This window comes from Camelus dromedarius, chromosome 16, assembly GCF_036321535.1.
Source record: "Camelus dromedarius isolate mCamDro1 chromosome 16, mCamDro1.pat, whole genome shotgun sequence".
NCBI classification, from domain to species: Eukaryota; Metazoa; Chordata; class Mammalia; order Artiodactyla; family Camelidae; genus Camelus; species Camelus dromedarius.
The window spans coordinates 45,506,255-45,523,291 of record NC_087451.1 but is presented as its reverse complement, the minus strand read 5'-3'; the positions used below and the strand labels follow the sequence as shown (position 1 = coordinate 45,523,291).

Here is a 17,037-nt window from a genome sequence, read left to right as displayed (position 1 = left end):
TCTGGCCAACTGGAACTCAAATGTATTCTAGCCTGTGTGAGCTCCAGTAATTTTCAGCTTATAGCTCTCTAATTCTTAATCTCTGCCTGGCCTGCAGAGTCTCATTTTGTGTATGCACAACTCAGAATTCAGCCAAGACTCAAGGAAACCCTGCATAGGTTACTGAAGCTCTTCCTCTGTGTAGCTCCCTCCTGTCGGGTGCTCTGCGTCCATGGAGTCCAGCTAACTCACCCCCCAAACTCTGATCTGTGCTCAGCAGGGCTGCCACGCTCTTCTTGGGTTCCCTTTCCTGCACTATAGTCCAAAAGTGACTCTGGGCAGAAAACCAGGGTGATTGTAGGGCTCCACTCATTTGTTTTCCTTTCAGGGATCACGATCTTGTTCTACCTGTTGTCTGATATTTGAGAACAGTTAATATGTTTTTGTCCAGTTTTCAGTTTATGGTTGGAAGACCTAGTCTGGTATCATTTCAGCATGGGCAAAAGCAGAGGTGAGACAACTAGTTTTAGCTAGTTAGTTTTTCTGATGGCTACCTTTAAATGATGGGGTTTTGAAAATAAACTAAAAGTCTGATTGATAAGGATTTTTTAAGAAATTAGTTTTATGATTGCTAATAGAGTCATATGATTTAAAGTTCAGAAAGTATAAAAGAGGTTGCAGTGCATGGCTGTCTCCCACATGTCCTCCATCACCCAGTTCCTCTCAAAAGAGGCAACCAGTGTTTCATAAACATCTTTTAAGGCTGCATAATACTGTTTTAAGGGTTTACCATACTTATTTGTCTAATTCCCTACAAATGGGCACTACAGGGAAATAAATGAGCTATTATGTATGAACATACGTGTTGCTAGTATTTTAGGCATCGTTAAATGTATCCTTATCAGTAGGCACGTATCCCACTTTTATGATTTTATGATTTGTCCAGAGTGACAAAACTTAAAGTAGATTTTCAGATGATAAACTCCAAAAAGGCACTTTAATGACGTTGTCTGTGGTTTAGTCCAGATACCGAACTAAAATTATGTCAAGTTTTCATCATGATTTGAGTACATATCTCATAAGAATCTGTTTTTACTTTCTCAGGCCATAATGCAACAGGGAGATACATCCATAAAACCCATCCTCCAAGTCATTGTGAGTACTTATGTATTTTTATGTCAAACGTTTTTCAAACTTCCACATAATTATAATTACTTTTGCTGGAGGACGTACTGATGTGTCCACACTAGGAAGTTCTCTCCATGATTACGAAAATCGTCCAGGCCGTGTTGCACCTCTGAGAGAGGAACCAGGTTTTTTTTCGTATTATGTTAGCCAGAGTTTGACCTTTGAGGTTCAGATGTGAGGCTTTGCCTCTCTGTTCTTTCCGCGGTTGATGGATGCTTAGTGTTGCACATCATTACTGCTGCCTCCTTGGTTGCCTTTCTGCCCTGGGGTTTGTGTTGCTCAAATCCGCCTTACATACGGCCTCCGGAGAGATCTACCTGAAATGAACTTGTCTGCATAAAATTCTTCATTTATCCTATCATTCATTTAAGGAGGTCACAAATTTTAATGAGAACTTAAAAAAATCAATAGAAGCAGAATCCTAGATCATACTTGCAGATTCTGCGTCAATAGGCCTGATGGTCTGTCTCCCTGTTACTCCGCAACTCACTGCCAGTCATCTTAGGGCTCTGTTTTGGTATTTCATTTCCTTCAGAAAGCTGCTTCTGATTCCCTTCAAGTTGGGATAAATGTCTTGGCTCTGCCCCCACATCATTATGTGCACACCTTTGCTATGACTCTGCCTCCATCTCCACCCCAATTGTAAGTCTCTTTAGGGCAAGGATTTTTTTTTTCCATTTTATATTTTTAGCATGTTTCCTTCACAGTACCTCACATATATTAGGTGCCTTGTATTTTTAAAATTGATTTTCAATCAGATTTGAGTTAGGGGAGAGAGAACACAAGAGTATTGGCAACTTACTTTATTCTCATCTATGTTGTGTTGAATAATGTTAATGGAGAGAGGTTGGTGTGAGAATTATCAAATCCAATTTTCTTTACTTAGATTTAGGTGTGAAGAGAATGGGTAAGCAGTTCAATTTGTGTTGAACTAACAGCAAATCTACTCTCCTGCCGCTTAGGTTTCCTTATCCCTGGGGACTGGGTGGACAACCTGACTAATGAATTGTTTTCTCTCTCCTAGAACATCCGTCCCATTACTACAGGGAATAGTCCACCACGTTATCGACTGCTTATGAGTGATGGATTGAATACTCTATCCTGTATGTATGACGTATAAATCTAGGAATTTGTATTTAAATAACGAAAGTGCACCCAGCACTTTGATTGCAGTAATTGGAGCATTCCAGATGTCTGCATTTGCTTGGCTGTGCCTTCATTCAGACAGAATTGCAGCTGGCATAGAGCATTCTAACAATAGACTGGGCCTAGTGGAAAGCTGCCACATGGCTTAATTAATTTTCTCTAACTGGTGCCCTGTGTTTTCTTTGACTGATTTCCCTCAGGATGATACTGACATTTAGTGAATATGAAGGGTTAGCTGTCCTATACTTGGCTTTTGGGGGTTTTATTTCTGTGTTGGAGGCTTTGCAGGGAGAAAGGAGAGACTTTGCAGAATGTATGCTTGCTATCTAGTCACAAGGTGAAGGACCTAGAAAAGATTTTTCAGTCTTGTCATGAAAGCTGAGTGATGGAAAAGATGATTTGGGGCACTTTAAGAAATACTTAATTTCAGAGTAGCAGCAGATGTTTCATGCACAGCACATTAATACTGTTTTTCACTATGTAGAGTCTGAGTAGTTTCAGTTTCAGGAACATATATTTAAGGCATTATTTTTCTTTGCTGGTACAGGTGTGATCAGCTTGCAGATTGTCATGACTGAAATGTTTTGGAGACTAAAGTAATCTCTGTGCTTTTCAGCTTTCATGTTGGCAACACAGTTGAACCATCTTGTTGAAGAAGAACAATTGTCTAGCAACTGTATTTGCCAGATTAACCGATTTATTGTAAACACTCTGAAAGATGGAAGGTATGTGGCGTGTTTTTTTCTGTTGTATTGTGTTGTAAAATGGAGACTAATTTTTGAACAGAGATGTTCATTGGATGCCAACTTTCAATTAGGAATCAAGAAGGCAATGATGAGCTTTTCAGCTAAGAATTTACAGCTGTTGAGTTCTGAACACAGGCGACTAAAACATGGCGCCAAAAGGAGAGAAATATGGAAACAAACTGGAAATTTCAGAGCAGGAGATTATAGCTGAATACAGAACTCTTGTTTCTGATCTCTTCAGCAGCACTGTCTTCAGGATTCTCTCTTAACGTATCTTTTAATGAAAAGGGGTCACTGATTAGAGCAAAAAAAGATGGCATTAACTATGTAACACTGCGCCTTTTTTTACAGCCTTGAATCTTTCATGGTAAATACTTTTTTCAGCCTATATAGAGTTTGCTGAGTACCTACAAGATGCTACATGCTGGAGATACAATGGTGACCAGAACTGTTATTCACACCTGGGCAACCATTGCTGAAATACATTTTTTGTTGGGGAGAGGCTTTACATTCCATTTTTTTCTCAAGTTTTTTATGTCCAATTACACAACACAACCAAAACACATGAATAGCAAATGTGACAAGCATTCCCGTCTTAATAAGGGTATATCAGTGTGTGTTACATTATTATCCATATATTAACTTTTTGATTTATATTTGTTTATTGTGTCCTTTTAACTTTTAACCTTTCTGTTATTAATCTTGGATATCTTTTATGAACAGCATATAGTTTTAGAATTCAATTTGAGATTTAATTGGTGAGATTATTCTACTTCATTTGTTACTGCTTTTCTTCCCCCTAAATTTTCTGATCTTAACCGTGTTCTTACTTTACTTTTTTCCTCTTTTCCGCCTTGGATTGATTATACTTCCTTAATTTTCTTTTTTTCCTATGCTGGTTTGGAAGTTGTATATTCCATTTGTGTTTTCTTGGTGGTTACCGTCATACTAAAAAAAATCCATATTTGAATTAACAAATTCTAAAATAGGTTAGTATTTTTACTATCCTCCCAAAAAAACAAGGGCCTTAAAATGATCTATGCTCAGTATTTTAGTTCAACTTTGATTTTATTCCCTCCAATTAGTATATTAGCTTACATAGTCAGTGCTTATTTAGATTTACCCATAGTTTGTTAGCTTACCTTTGACTGTTTCATCACACTCCTTTTTTAGTTCATTTTCCATTTTCCTGAAGAATATCTTTTAGCAGCTCTTATGGGGAAGGTTTGTGAATGGTAGAAATCTCTGTCATCTAAAAATGTCTGTATTTGGCTCTCTGTTAAACTAGTTTTACTGGGTATAGAATTCTGGATTAACATTTATTTCTTTATATCATGTGGCAGTGTTTTCACCCTGATAGAATTTTGTATTCTTGTCAGTATGTTTTATAAAACAATTTTATCATGCAAGTTATATATATATATATATGTATGTAAATTATGAAACTCACATAAACAAAAAGAAAAATCATTGTAATCCCACTGCCTAGATATGACTATTAACATTTTGTTGTATATCCTTCCAGGTTTTCCCTGTGAAGGTGAATACTTATGAATATATATTTTCTTAAAAAAAAACTTTCATAATAAATACAGTTTTATAATATCCATTTTCAACTTTATAGTGATCATTTTTACATGTCCCTAGGTATACCTCTGTTACATATTACTTAGTATTCCTTTGTATGGATTTACCATAATTTAGTTAACATTTAGATTGTATACAGCATTTCACTATTTAAAAATTGTCACCAGTTTCTCTGAATATATCTGTAGTTCTATCTTTGTATGTGTATTCAGTTTTTTTTTTTTGAGAATATGATTATTTTAATCAAAATGATGCATTGTATAATCAATTAGAGCAATACAAAAAAAGGTACAAAGAAGAAAAGGTTATTTGGAATTCATACAACCTAGAAATAGCTCTATTATTATTTAGTGAGCATCATTCCAGACTTCTCATGGTGCATGTTTATCAGTGGGGAATAGTTAGAAATCATTTTGTTAGTGGAATGATAGACACTGTTTTTTCTCTCATACTGAATAATTCAGTCCAAAATCCATTAGGTGGGGCCAAGCAAAGTGGATGTCCATAGGGGAGAGGCAGGTGGTGGTAGGGCCTGGAATCAGATGGCAGAGCCCAAACAGGTGAGGAGAGTGTTTTTGTGGGCTGGCACAGTTTCTGGAGCAGGAGTTGGTAAGAAGAACACGCGCAGGGAGAGAGTGGCTGTGGCCAGAATGGGTTGTCAGAGCCTTATGTTGTTTCTCCACATCCTCACCAACACACATAATTCCATCTGCCATAATGTTTTCAGTTAAAGTATCATGTGTATTTTAGTAATTTACCAGTGATATCTTCCTTTACTTTTTCCCCCCAAATTTTCTTGGCAATTTTTCTATGTTTATTCTTCCATGTTTATTAGTATTATTATTCCATGTTTATTCTTTCAAGTTCAAAAAAACAAGTCTTGTTGGAATGTAAAGAATTGCTGTAAATCTATATAGTATTTGATACTAAGTTTTTCCATTCAATAATATGGCATGTCAGTTCCCTTATGTCTCACATTCAGCTTCACATTATCACCCGATATCCAATGTTTCATCGATATCCGTTCCACATCTACCTTCCTTTATAATTTTGAAGCAAATCTCAGATGTTATTTCATCCAAAAATATTTTAGTATATATCTTTAAAAGATAGTAATTCTTTTTTTTATTGCATTTTTACACCTAAAATACTAAATATCCTGTCACTGTTCAGTTTCCAACTATTTGTGTGTATGTTTGTGTGTGTGAGTGTGAATAATTTATTTATATCAGGATCTAAAATGAAGTTTGAACTGCAGTAGGTTGATAGTTCGTTTAAGTCTCTATGAATCTAGTTTCCTCCTCCATATCTTTTTTCCTCCCTTAGTGTTTATTTGTTGAAGAAACCAGGTCATTTGTCCTTTATTCTCATACACAGTTTCCCACAATCTGGATTTTGCTGATTGTATCTTTATAAAAGTGCAATGTGTCCTTGTCATCTGTGTTTTCTGTAAGTTGGTATTGGTGTATTCTTTTGATGTGCTGCTGGATTCATCTTGCTAATATTTTATTTAGAATGTATGTATATTACAAAATAAAATTAGTTTTAGTATCTTGAGTGTTTTTTCTTAGGTTTTGGTATTAGGGTAATGCTAAATGATTAATAAGCCTTCCATTTTTCTATTTTCTTGAGTAATTTGGGTAATTTTGGAACGTAGTTAAATATCGCTAAATATCAGAGAGTTTTTATAGGGAATCTATATAATATTCAGGAACAGATAGTTTCAAGCTTATTTTGTTGAAGTAATATAACCTTGATATGAAAACCTGATAAAGGTGGCACAAACTGATCAATTGTATGTAAAAATCCAAAATGCAGCACTCAGACCATTTAAAGAATACATGATGATGAGGTTGGATTTGTTATTGCTTAAGTATTGCTCCAGACCATCTGCTTCTTTTAATCTCAAGTGGCACTGTGCTAATTCAGGCCCCCATCAGTTGTTCTGTGGTTCTCCCTGCCTCCAGGTATGTTCCCCCCAAATTCCTTCTTCATATTGCAGGTCTCTTTAAGATTCAAAAATGATGGTGACATTTGTGTTCAAGTGTGTATCGAGCAATAACTGTGGACCAGTTGCTGTGTTAAACACTGGAGGATTCTTGCTGTCGCTGAAAGTGCAGTCTAGTAGGAAAAATAGATAACATAATGAACATATAACTAAAATGTATAATACATATGAATAAGTAACCAAAAAAGGACATATAATCAACCTAAATATTAATAGTTATATGTTAATACGTATTAATTAAACCCAAAAGAGGTGATCTGAAGGAAAGAAATGATGGCTATAAAAAGGAGTACAACAGAAAACTGATCTAAACCAAAGAGTAAGGACATGTCTCTTGAAGATGAGATGTTTGAAATGGGAGACCATCACAGAGAGCTGCATGTTGAAAGGCCTTGTGGCAGGAGAGAGCATAACATACACCAGGACCAGAAAGGAAACAGATGGCTGGGAGCAGAGCACCACGGGGAGGTGGTGCGAGCTGAGCTGGGAAGGTTAGCAAGGCCAGATCACGCAGAGCTTGGAGGCCATGTGGAAAGAAAGATTCTTAAATTTTGACCCAAGATCCTTGGGAAGTTACTGAAAGGTTTTAATCAGAATTAAAAGTGGAAAGTACTGAAGTTCTTAGATTATAGTAATCACATAAAAAAAAAGAATCTACAGTCATATTAGTTTTCACTGGGAAAGGGTAATTGTTTAGATAAGTATATGTTCCTGCAAACAGATCATCTCTTGTGCCACATACTCTTATGTTTAATAATCTAAATTCTTATCATGTCTTTTTGCTCCTTGAAGATATGGTATGTAGTAAGGACACTGATTCTAATTAAGGAGCTGGATCGGAAATGAAAACCCTGCAATCATAAAAAGCCTTGATAATGATGCAGTGAAAGATTAAGGGAAATGCTTATGTAGGAATGGATATCATATATTTCTCAAGTTATTCAGTAATGAAAAACAGTTGACAAAGGGAAATAGTTTTATCACAGTGATTATTGGGGGAAAGCTTTTTAAGTAGCTTGTCATTTGAAGGGCTTCTGAATTTATTTTTCCTAACATGTTTCTGTTTCTCTGCCTTTGTAGGAGAGTGGTTATTTTGATGGAGTTAGAAGTTTTGAAATCAGCTGAAGCAGTTGGAGTAAAGATTGGCAATCCAGCGCCCTATAACGAAGGTAAAATGCTTTTTATAGGTTGTAGCACTCAGTTGAATACCTCTTTATAGATTTGGAATTCTACCTTTTGGATATAATTTGATTTGTTAATCTTACTAAAACGTGTTTTCAGGGGTCTAGGAATTAGGTTATTCTTTCAGGTTGTTTTTTTTTAAATACTGAAGAAATGGTAGTAAGACTCTGTAAAGGAAAAACCTCTCCTGTTTTTCTCTACAAACAACAGTCATACTTTTGGCTCTTCTGTGACCAGATGTATGGATTTTTTAACACCCCATGATAGGCAGTTCTTAAACTCTGGGACACTAGCTGGGTCTCCTACAATTCATTTAGTTTTGACGCTAGCTACTGGAGTTAGCAACAGATCCCCCAGGGTAAGGGCTCAGTCCCACGAGACTGCCTCCACCCCCTCACCCCCCTAGTCAGGTGCCAGTCAGAAGTCCAGATTGTTAACCTGTGCTTCTGACGAACTGCCTATAAACTGGAGGTTCCTACACCTCTCTCAGGTTTGATTAGGTTAATTTGCTAGAACAGCTCACAGAACTCAGAGAAAGTTTACTTACTAGATTACCAGTGTATTACAAAGGCTGTAAGTCAGAAGCAGGAGATAGAAGGGCAAACCTAGGGCCAAGTGTGAGGAAAGGGGTGCAGGGCTTCCATGCCCTTGGGGCACGCGGTCTTCCCCAAACCCTGCCCTTTGGGGATTTTATGGAGATGCCCTTACTCTGGTGCGAGTGATTAAATTGATTAAATCACTGGCTGTTGTTGATTAGTTTGACCTCCAGTCTTCTCCCCTCCCCAGAGGTGGGGGAAGGAAGTTGAAAGTTCAGCTCTCTAATCCTGTGGTTGGTTCCTCTGGCAACCATCTTCCTCCTTAGGGGCTTTCCAGAATTCATCTCATTAACATGGGCATAGGTGTGGTTGCAATGGGCTTGTTATGAATAAGAAAAGATACCCTTATTTCTTCTATCACTTAGGAAACAAGAGTTTTAGGAGCTGTGTGCCAGGAACCATGGATGAAGACCAAGATACATGTATTTCTTATATCACAATATCACAAGCTCAGATGAGGAAAGGGAGAAAAATTGGAGAATGTAATAGAAAATTTACACTTTCAATACCACTTAAAATAGATTAAAAATAACAAATACCTAGAAATGATGTGAATGAGAAATGTGTTTTTACAAGATTATTCATATGCATGCTTTTGTTTTTATCATCATACTATTTTATTTTGGCAGGGGATGAGGGAGGTAATCAGGTTTATTTATTTAGAGGAGGTACTGGGGATTGAATCCAGGACCTCATGCATGCTAAGCATGCACTCTACCACATGAGCTACACCACTGGTACGCTTTTGTTTTTAAAAAAAAATGTAAAGCATATAGTCTATACTCCTTTGATAGTACTCACCACGCTAGTAGTTTTTAGAATTATTTTTATATTTATTGCCAGATCCAGAGTAAACTCCGTGAAGGTACAGACCATATTTGTTCTATTCTTTGTTTTATCCCTGGTACCTAACTTTTAGTTGGCCCAAAATAAGTATTTGTTGAGTTGAATCAAATACATAACATTATTTAACAATGATTATCTTTTTTTTTTTATTGTGGTAAGACACATAAAATGTACCATCTTAACCATTTTTAACTGTACAGTTTAGTGGTATTAAATACACTCATAGTTGTATAAACATCACCACCATTCATCTCCTTAACTGTTTTCAACTCGTAAAACTGAAACTGTACCCATTAAATAATAACTGCCTATTCTCCGGGGCTCCTGACAACAACCGTTCTGCTTTCTGTTTGTACGATTTTGACTACTCCAAACATCTAAGTGGAATCACACAGTATTTGTCTTTTTGTGGCTGACTCATTTCACTTGGCATAATATCCTCAAGGTTCATTCATGTTGTAGTATGTGTCAGAATTTCCTTCCCTTTTATGGTTGAATAATAATCCTCTTCCATGTATATACCACATTTTTTCTTATCCCTTCATCCATCAATGGACACTTGGGTTGCTTCCACGTTTTGGCTGGTGTGAAAAGTGCTGCTATGAAGATATGTGTACAGACTTCTTTTCCAGACCGTGCTTTCAGTTCTTTTGGGTATACACCCAAAAGTGAGGTTCCTGGATGGTAACTCTATCTTTAACTGTTGAGGAACTGCCACATTGTTTTCCGTAGCAGCTGCACAGGGGCTCCAGTTTCTTCACATCCTTGCCAATGCTTGTTATCTTCTGTCTCTTAAATCATGTAGAAAACAAAACAAAACAAAAAAATGGAGTTATAAACCATTGTTAAAGTAATACTAGTTTTTTGATAATTGCCCATTTATTTACCTTACCATTACTTATTTCTTAAATGTTTAGTAGTGTTTACCAGTGAAACTATCTGGGCCTGATACGTACACACACACACACACACACACACATTTTTTTTTTTTAATGGGAAGGTTTTAAACTACAAACATAATTCCTGTAACAGATACGTACAGTGTCTTTCAGACAATCTATTCTTGAGTGAGCTTTAGTAAATTATGTGTTGCAAGAAATTTGACCATGTCATTTAAGTTGAATTTATTGGCCTGATATCAAAGTAAATAGAATATATATTCCAATTAAAAGGCAGAAATTATCAGAGTGGATAAAACAAATATAGTTTCCCTTATTATCCTTCTAGTGTCTATAGAAACTTTGGTGATGTCACCTCTCTCATACCTGTTATTGGTGATTTGTGTCTCTTTTTTTCTAATCAGTCTGACTAGAGGTTTATCAATTTTATGGGCCTTTGCAAAGAACTGGCTTTTGGTTTCGTTGATTTTTGTCTTTTTATGTTTTCCATACTATTGGTTTATGCTTTGACCTTTAATATTTTCTTTTTTCTGTTTACTTTTGGTTTAATATGTTCTTGTTTCTTTGAGTAGATGTCAGCAATCGACGTTAATTTGAGATCTTTCTTCTTTCCTAAAATTAGAGGGATTTAGTGTTACAAAATTTACCCCTAAGCACTGCTTTAACAGTATCTAGCAAATTTTAATGTTATGTTTTAAGTTTTTTTCCATTCAAAATACTTTCTAATTTCCCTTTTAATTTTTCTTTGTTATTATGTTATTTGAAATGTATTGGTTTTTAAATATTTAGAGATTTTCCAGAAGTCTTTCCGTTACTGATACCTTAATTTAGTTCTAGTGTGGTCAAATACCATACATTGTATGACTTAAATCCTGTTGATTGTGTTGTCCCAGATTATGCTCGCTCTTGGTAAATTCTGTGTATTTGAGAAGAATGCATATTCCATTGCTGGGCACAGTGTTCTATAAATGTCAGTTAGGTCAAGTTGGTTGATGGTGTGATTCAGATCTTCTATACCTGTACTGATTTTCTATTTATTTGTTCTATCAATTATTGAGAGAGGAATATTGAAATCTCTGGCTAGAATTGTGGTTTCTCTGTTTTCCCTTGCAGTTATATATTAGGTTTTACTTCGTGTATTTTGAAGCTCTGTTAAGTGCATAACCACTTAGAATTATGTTCTCTTTATGAACTGATTCCTTTATCTTTATGAAATGATTTTCTTTATTATTTCTTTATTATTCTTTATCTGGTGACATTCTGTGTTTTGAAATCTGCTTTCTCTGTTGTTAATATAGCCACTCCAGCTTTCTTTTAATTAGTGTTAGCTTGGTGTAAATAATTTTTCATCCTTTCACTTTTAATCTGTTTATGTCTTTATATTAAATGTGTATTTCTTGTAAGCAGTATATAGGTGAGTCTTGATTTTTTTAATCCAATTTGATCATTTCTACTTTTTAACTGGAATGTTTAGACCATTTACACTTAATATTGCTATTGATATGGGTAGGTTTAAATCCATTATCTTGCTGTTTATTTGTCCAATCTGGGTTTTTTGTTTGTTTTTTTTTTTTTCCTTTTTCTTACCTGCCTTCTTTCAGACTGAAAATTTTTATGATTCCTTTTATCTCCTTTGTTGACTTATTAAGTATAGCCCTTTGTTTTGCTGTTCTGGTGGTTGCTTTAAGGTTTGTAGTATGCACTTTAACTCATCAAGGTGACAGAGTGACATTATACTGCTTCACATGTAGTTTAAGAGTCTTACTTCCTTTTCTCCCCTCCCAGTCTTTGTACTATGGTTATCGTACATTTTACCTATTTTATAAACCACACAAAACATTGCTATTATTTGTGTTTAAATAGTTACCTTTTAAAGAGATTTATATAATAAGAAAAAAACCTTATATATAATTTACTCATGTAGTTACCATGTCTGGTGCTCTTTACTCCTCTGTCTAGACCCATATTTCCAACTGATGTCGTTTAGTATTTCTTGTAGCAAAGATCTGCAGGTGATGAATTCTTTCAGCCTCTGTATGTCTGAAAAACATTTTGCCTTTGGCTCTGAAAGACATTTTTGCTAGGCACAGAGTTCCAGGTAGACAGTTTTTCTCTTTTCAGTACTTCGAAGACGGCACCTTGCTTTCATTGTTACCCCAAGGGAGCTCTGCTTTTGTCCTTATTTTTGTCCTCTGTTTTAAAATGACTTTTTGTCTAACCACTTTAAAAAATTTCTCATTATCATTAGTTTTGAACAGTTTGATTATAATGTACCTTGGTGTCATTTTCTTCTTTCTTTTGTTTGTTTGTATTAATGTTCATTGAGCTTTTTGGGTCTGTGTCTGTGTCATTTTCATCACATTTGGAACAATTTGGCCATTGTTTCTTCAGTCTCTCTCTCAGCCCTTGAGTCTCCACTTTCACATGTATGAGCCTGCTTGAAGCTGTCTCACGGCTCACTGATGCTGGGTTTTCATTGTTGTTGTTTATTCTTTTCCAGTGTTCCATTTGGGTAGTTCCTATGGCTGTTTTCAGGTTCACTAATCTTTTCTTCTGCCATGTCTGTCCCATCCAGTGTATTTTACTTCTCGGTTCATCTTAAGAAGCTCTGTTTGGCCTCTGTTGTAGCCTCTCTTTCTCTCTACGTGACTTGTAGAATGTGCAGAGTACAATAATAACTGTCTTAATGTCTTTGCTAATTCCAGCATCTGTGTCAGTTCTTGGTCGGGTTTAATCAGGTGATTTTTTTTTCCCCTTCCTCATTATCAAGTATATTTTTCTGCTTCTTTGTGTGCCTGGTAATCTTTGAATGAATGTCAGACATTGTGATTCCCACTTTGTTGAGTGCTGGAAACTTGTATGCTTGTAATTATTCTTGAGCTTTTTTCAAGGATACAGTTAAGTTACTTGGAAGCAGTTTGATCTTCTAGGGTGTTGGCTTTTAAGGTTTGTTAGGTGGGATCAGAGAACAGCAGTTATTCTGGGTCTGGTTATTCCTAGCACGGGGGCAAGACCTGTCAGTATTCTACTCACTGCCCCGTGAATATGAGCTTTTCCGTTCTGGCTGTTAGAAACAGGTTCTATTTCTAGCATGTTGTAAGCACTGGACACTGTTCCTGCAAGTCCTCCCAGATGGTTCATTCTTTCCCTGGCCTCAGATAGTTTCCACACATGCATCAGTCAACCAGTACTCTGCTGACTACTTAAGCGAAGTCTCCACACACCTCTGGAGATGTCTCTCTGTGTAGCTTTTCTCTGGTCTTTGGTCCTGAGAATCTCTAGATGTCTTGATGACCCAAGACTCCCAATCCCATCTCCTTAACTCAGGGGATCCTCCAGGCCTGCTTCCTGTGCCACAGCCTGGAAACTCTCAAGGCAGTAAGTAAGCTGATGCAGTCACACGCACATTGTTTCCTCTGTCTCTGGATCACTGTCCTTCCTTGCTTAATGTCCAGTGTCCTGAGAATCATTTCTCTCATATATTTTGTTGCCTTTTTGGTTATTTAATATGGGATGGTAAACCTGGTTTCTGTTATTCCATCTTGTCCTGTACATAGTTTTAAAAGTCAAGTAGTTTTGCAAGTGTTATAAGTGTCTAAATTACATATTTAGAGAAATCTTACCTCCTGCCCCTGCCTCCTCCTGACCTGTTCCTACCCACTGCTGCCCTCTATAGTTAACCAGTTTTAGTGGTATGAAAATATAACCAAATACATAAATTACATATTCTCATTCATAATCCACTTTGCTTACACCAAAGGTAGGGCACTGTGTGCACTATCTTGTTTGTTTGTTTCTTTGTTTCTTTGTCTCTTTCTTTCTTTCTTTCTATTTTTTTAAATTTCAGCCTAGAGAGATTTTCGTATATACAGAGATCTTCCTCATCGTTTTTTTTAACAGTATAGTGTTCTGTTGTGTCGCTCTTCCATAATTTAACCAGCCCTTTATTGATTGGCACTTGGATGTTTCTGTGCTCTAGCTATTAAAATGGTGCTGCAACAAGTCACTTAATATACATGCAGGTATGAGGCAGAGGGGTTTGGTTGCCAGAATTGGATCAATGGATAAATGCTTCTGTGGTAGTTAGATATGCTTGGATCCCCTCCATAGGATATTATCATTTTGCATTCCCAGCAGCAGTACCTGAAAATACTGGTTTCTTTACAGCTATGCCAACAGAGTATGTTATTGCTATCTTTTGATTTTTTTTTTCCAATCTGATAGATGAAGACTCGCATCTCAGTATATTTAGTTTATATTCTGAGCAAAGTGAGCATCCTTTTAAATGCTTATGGGCTTTTTTATTCTCTGTGAACTGTTGTGTTGTCCATTTTTCTTTTGGGTTGTCTTTTTCTTCCTAATTTTTAAGAGTTCTTCAAAAAGTAGGAGAATTACTCCTTTATCTCCTAGATGAGTTACAAGGTCTTTCTGACTTTGCTTATGGTGTTTTTTGCTATGCAGCAGTTTTCTTTTGTTCTCATGAAGTTAAATTTTCCAAATTTTTAAATGACTTTGGGGTCTTGAGCCATAGTTAGGTCTTCCTCCCTCCAGAGTTATAAAGGCGTTCACTCACATTTTATCCTAGTACTTGTACGATTTCATTGTTTGCATTGAAATCATCCAGCTGCTTCTCTTGTGCAGTTGTGATGTCTTGATTTGTGGTGTTTGGGGCTTCATTTTCACATAACTTGGAATTTGTGGGTTTTCTTTTTTCCCTAGTTTCACTAGAGACGCAGTCCGTATGTGGTATGTCTGTTTATGGGATTCATTCTTATCTCTCTGTATGATTTTTTAGGAGAAGTGGGAAGATTTGGGACTAGCATGGGACATCACCATGCTTCTTCCAGAAATGGAGCCTTCTAGATTTTAAGTTTTACCTATACCAAACATAATAATTTGGTGCTGTAACTTGGAAAGGGGAAGTCAGAACCTATTCAGGTAAAGCTGTAAAATATTAGATTGAAACATCACAGTTGTTTTGCAGTAGTAAAATTTTATTAAAATGAGCACATTGGTTATCTTACTCTCAGCTTCTAGGAAGGAGAGCCAAGACAAATCAGTACTTTACATCTCTGAAATCTTTGGATGCAGTAGGGGAGGTGAGGGAGCGAAGATTGTGCCCAACTCTATCACCTTTGGCCAGATTTCTTATGTTTTTTATGTTGTATTTAATTGAATGGTTGCTTTGGACATACTGTCTTTCAGGGACAAAAGCATTTGAGATAAAGGTGGAGATGAAAGGGTTGGAAGATAATTACTACTTGGGTTCAGAACTGTAGAAAACCCTCCTTTGTCTCAATATGAGTTCCACAAGCTCTTCCCTTTCTTCAGGGTCTGTTAAAGTGCAGATGAATGAGGCAATATTTTGCTGTTTAAGATGATGTGCTATTTATTGAATTTCACTGTAGCTGGATCAGTAACACTTTGTTACTTGGCCCATCATGAAAGTAGCTTTGTTACAGTGACTACTGCCTCATCGGGTGTATTTCACAAAAATGATTTCTGATTGTTTACTGGAAAGCAGAGAAACTGTTATTAGCGGGTAGAGAACTAAGGTTAGATTTGTATCCTCCTAGCACCTAACCCAGACCTGTGACATATCAGGTGACCAGTGAAATTAATTTACTAAATCCAGCCTAGAAATCGGCAGAGGAATTCCAAACTGCAATGAAATTGTTTTATGGTACTAGTACCACATCAAATAAAGATGTTTATAGGATTTTCAAAAGGTGAGAAATAAAATTTCAAACACAATTCATGTTTCATACAATAGTGGATTGGTTGGCTTTAAATCTCCCATATTTATCACTGTATATTTTTTGTCAATGTGTGTATTAGCTCTATGTACCTACACTATTTCTAACAATATTTTAGATTTAACTTTCTTGCATAATACTTAATTATTAGTATTACTCACTATTAAAAGATATTTGTTGAGATTTTTTTCAGCCTGATTCTGTCCATTTTCTGCCAACAAGAAATTGTAATTATTGGATTGACTCTTCCTTACATTCTTTGTGATTGTTGTTAAGAAGGTAATTGCAGGTAGAAATTGAGTTTTTTGTTATTCTGTGTGCTCCATTATCTGTTGGCTAATTTTTCTCACCTGGTGGCTTGTTTACTATTGTAATGATAATAAAATTGATAGATGTGAGTGCAAGTAACTTCAGGAGCTAGAGTCTGTTTTTAATATCCTGTGTCCCTCCTGGATCAGAGCCAGTGATAGGAAGCTAGCATACAGCAAAAGTCTTAAGAATTATTACCTTGATCTACCTTATTGGAATGGTTTGATTTGCAGCTGACATAAAACTGAAGATTATCAGAAGTTGAGTCTCTGATAATCTGAGTATTCCTGCTTTGGGGTATGATTTTAATTTTTAGAAAGATTATTATTTAGCTGTGTACTGATTTCTTTCAGGCCTTGTGGTCAGCGGCTGTGTTGCAGTGCATTCTACTGAAGGGCAGGTGTTGCTATTCAGAATGTACCAAGATTCTTGCCATCCTTTTGGTTTGGGATTGTCTCTTATCTCTCCAAATCAGGAATTAAGGATTGCTCTAATAAATGGATTAGTAGCTTTTCCTAACTACCAGATATTGTGGTTATTAGTTAGGTTCTATATAATTAGAGTTCTGGCTGCCAGAATTGGTTGCTTACAATTAAAAATTAACTAGATGGTGGTGAAGATGAATGGATCTGGTCAGACAAACCTGGGTTCAAGACTAGGTTCTGCCTCTTCCTAGCTGTGTGACTTTGGGTGAGTCACTTGCCCTCTTAAACCCGCTTTTATCATCTGTTAAGTGGGTATAATAATACTATATACCATAGGGCTGAAGATTAAATGGAATAATGAACTTAACCT

At 36.2% G+C, this 17,037-nt stretch overlaps 1 protein-coding gene across 2 annotated transcripts in view; it reads left to right on the top strand.

The window, feature by feature from the left end:
• Positions 1-17,037, top strand: part of RPA1 (replication protein A1) — a 46,302-nt gene that overhangs the window by 9,127 nt on the left and 20,138 nt on the right. For both annotated transcript variants that reach the window (XM_010978897.3, XM_010978896.3), the window contains exons 2-5: positions 1,084-1,134; positions 2,192-2,270; positions 2,930-3,038; positions 7,735-7,823. In XM_010978897.3, coding sequence (XP_010977199.1) covers positions 1,084-1,134; positions 2,192-2,270; positions 2,930-3,038; positions 7,735-7,823 — 328 coding nt within the window. The remainder of the gene's footprint in view (positions 1-1,083; positions 1,135-2,191; positions 2,271-2,929; positions 3,039-7,734; positions 7,824-17,037) is intronic.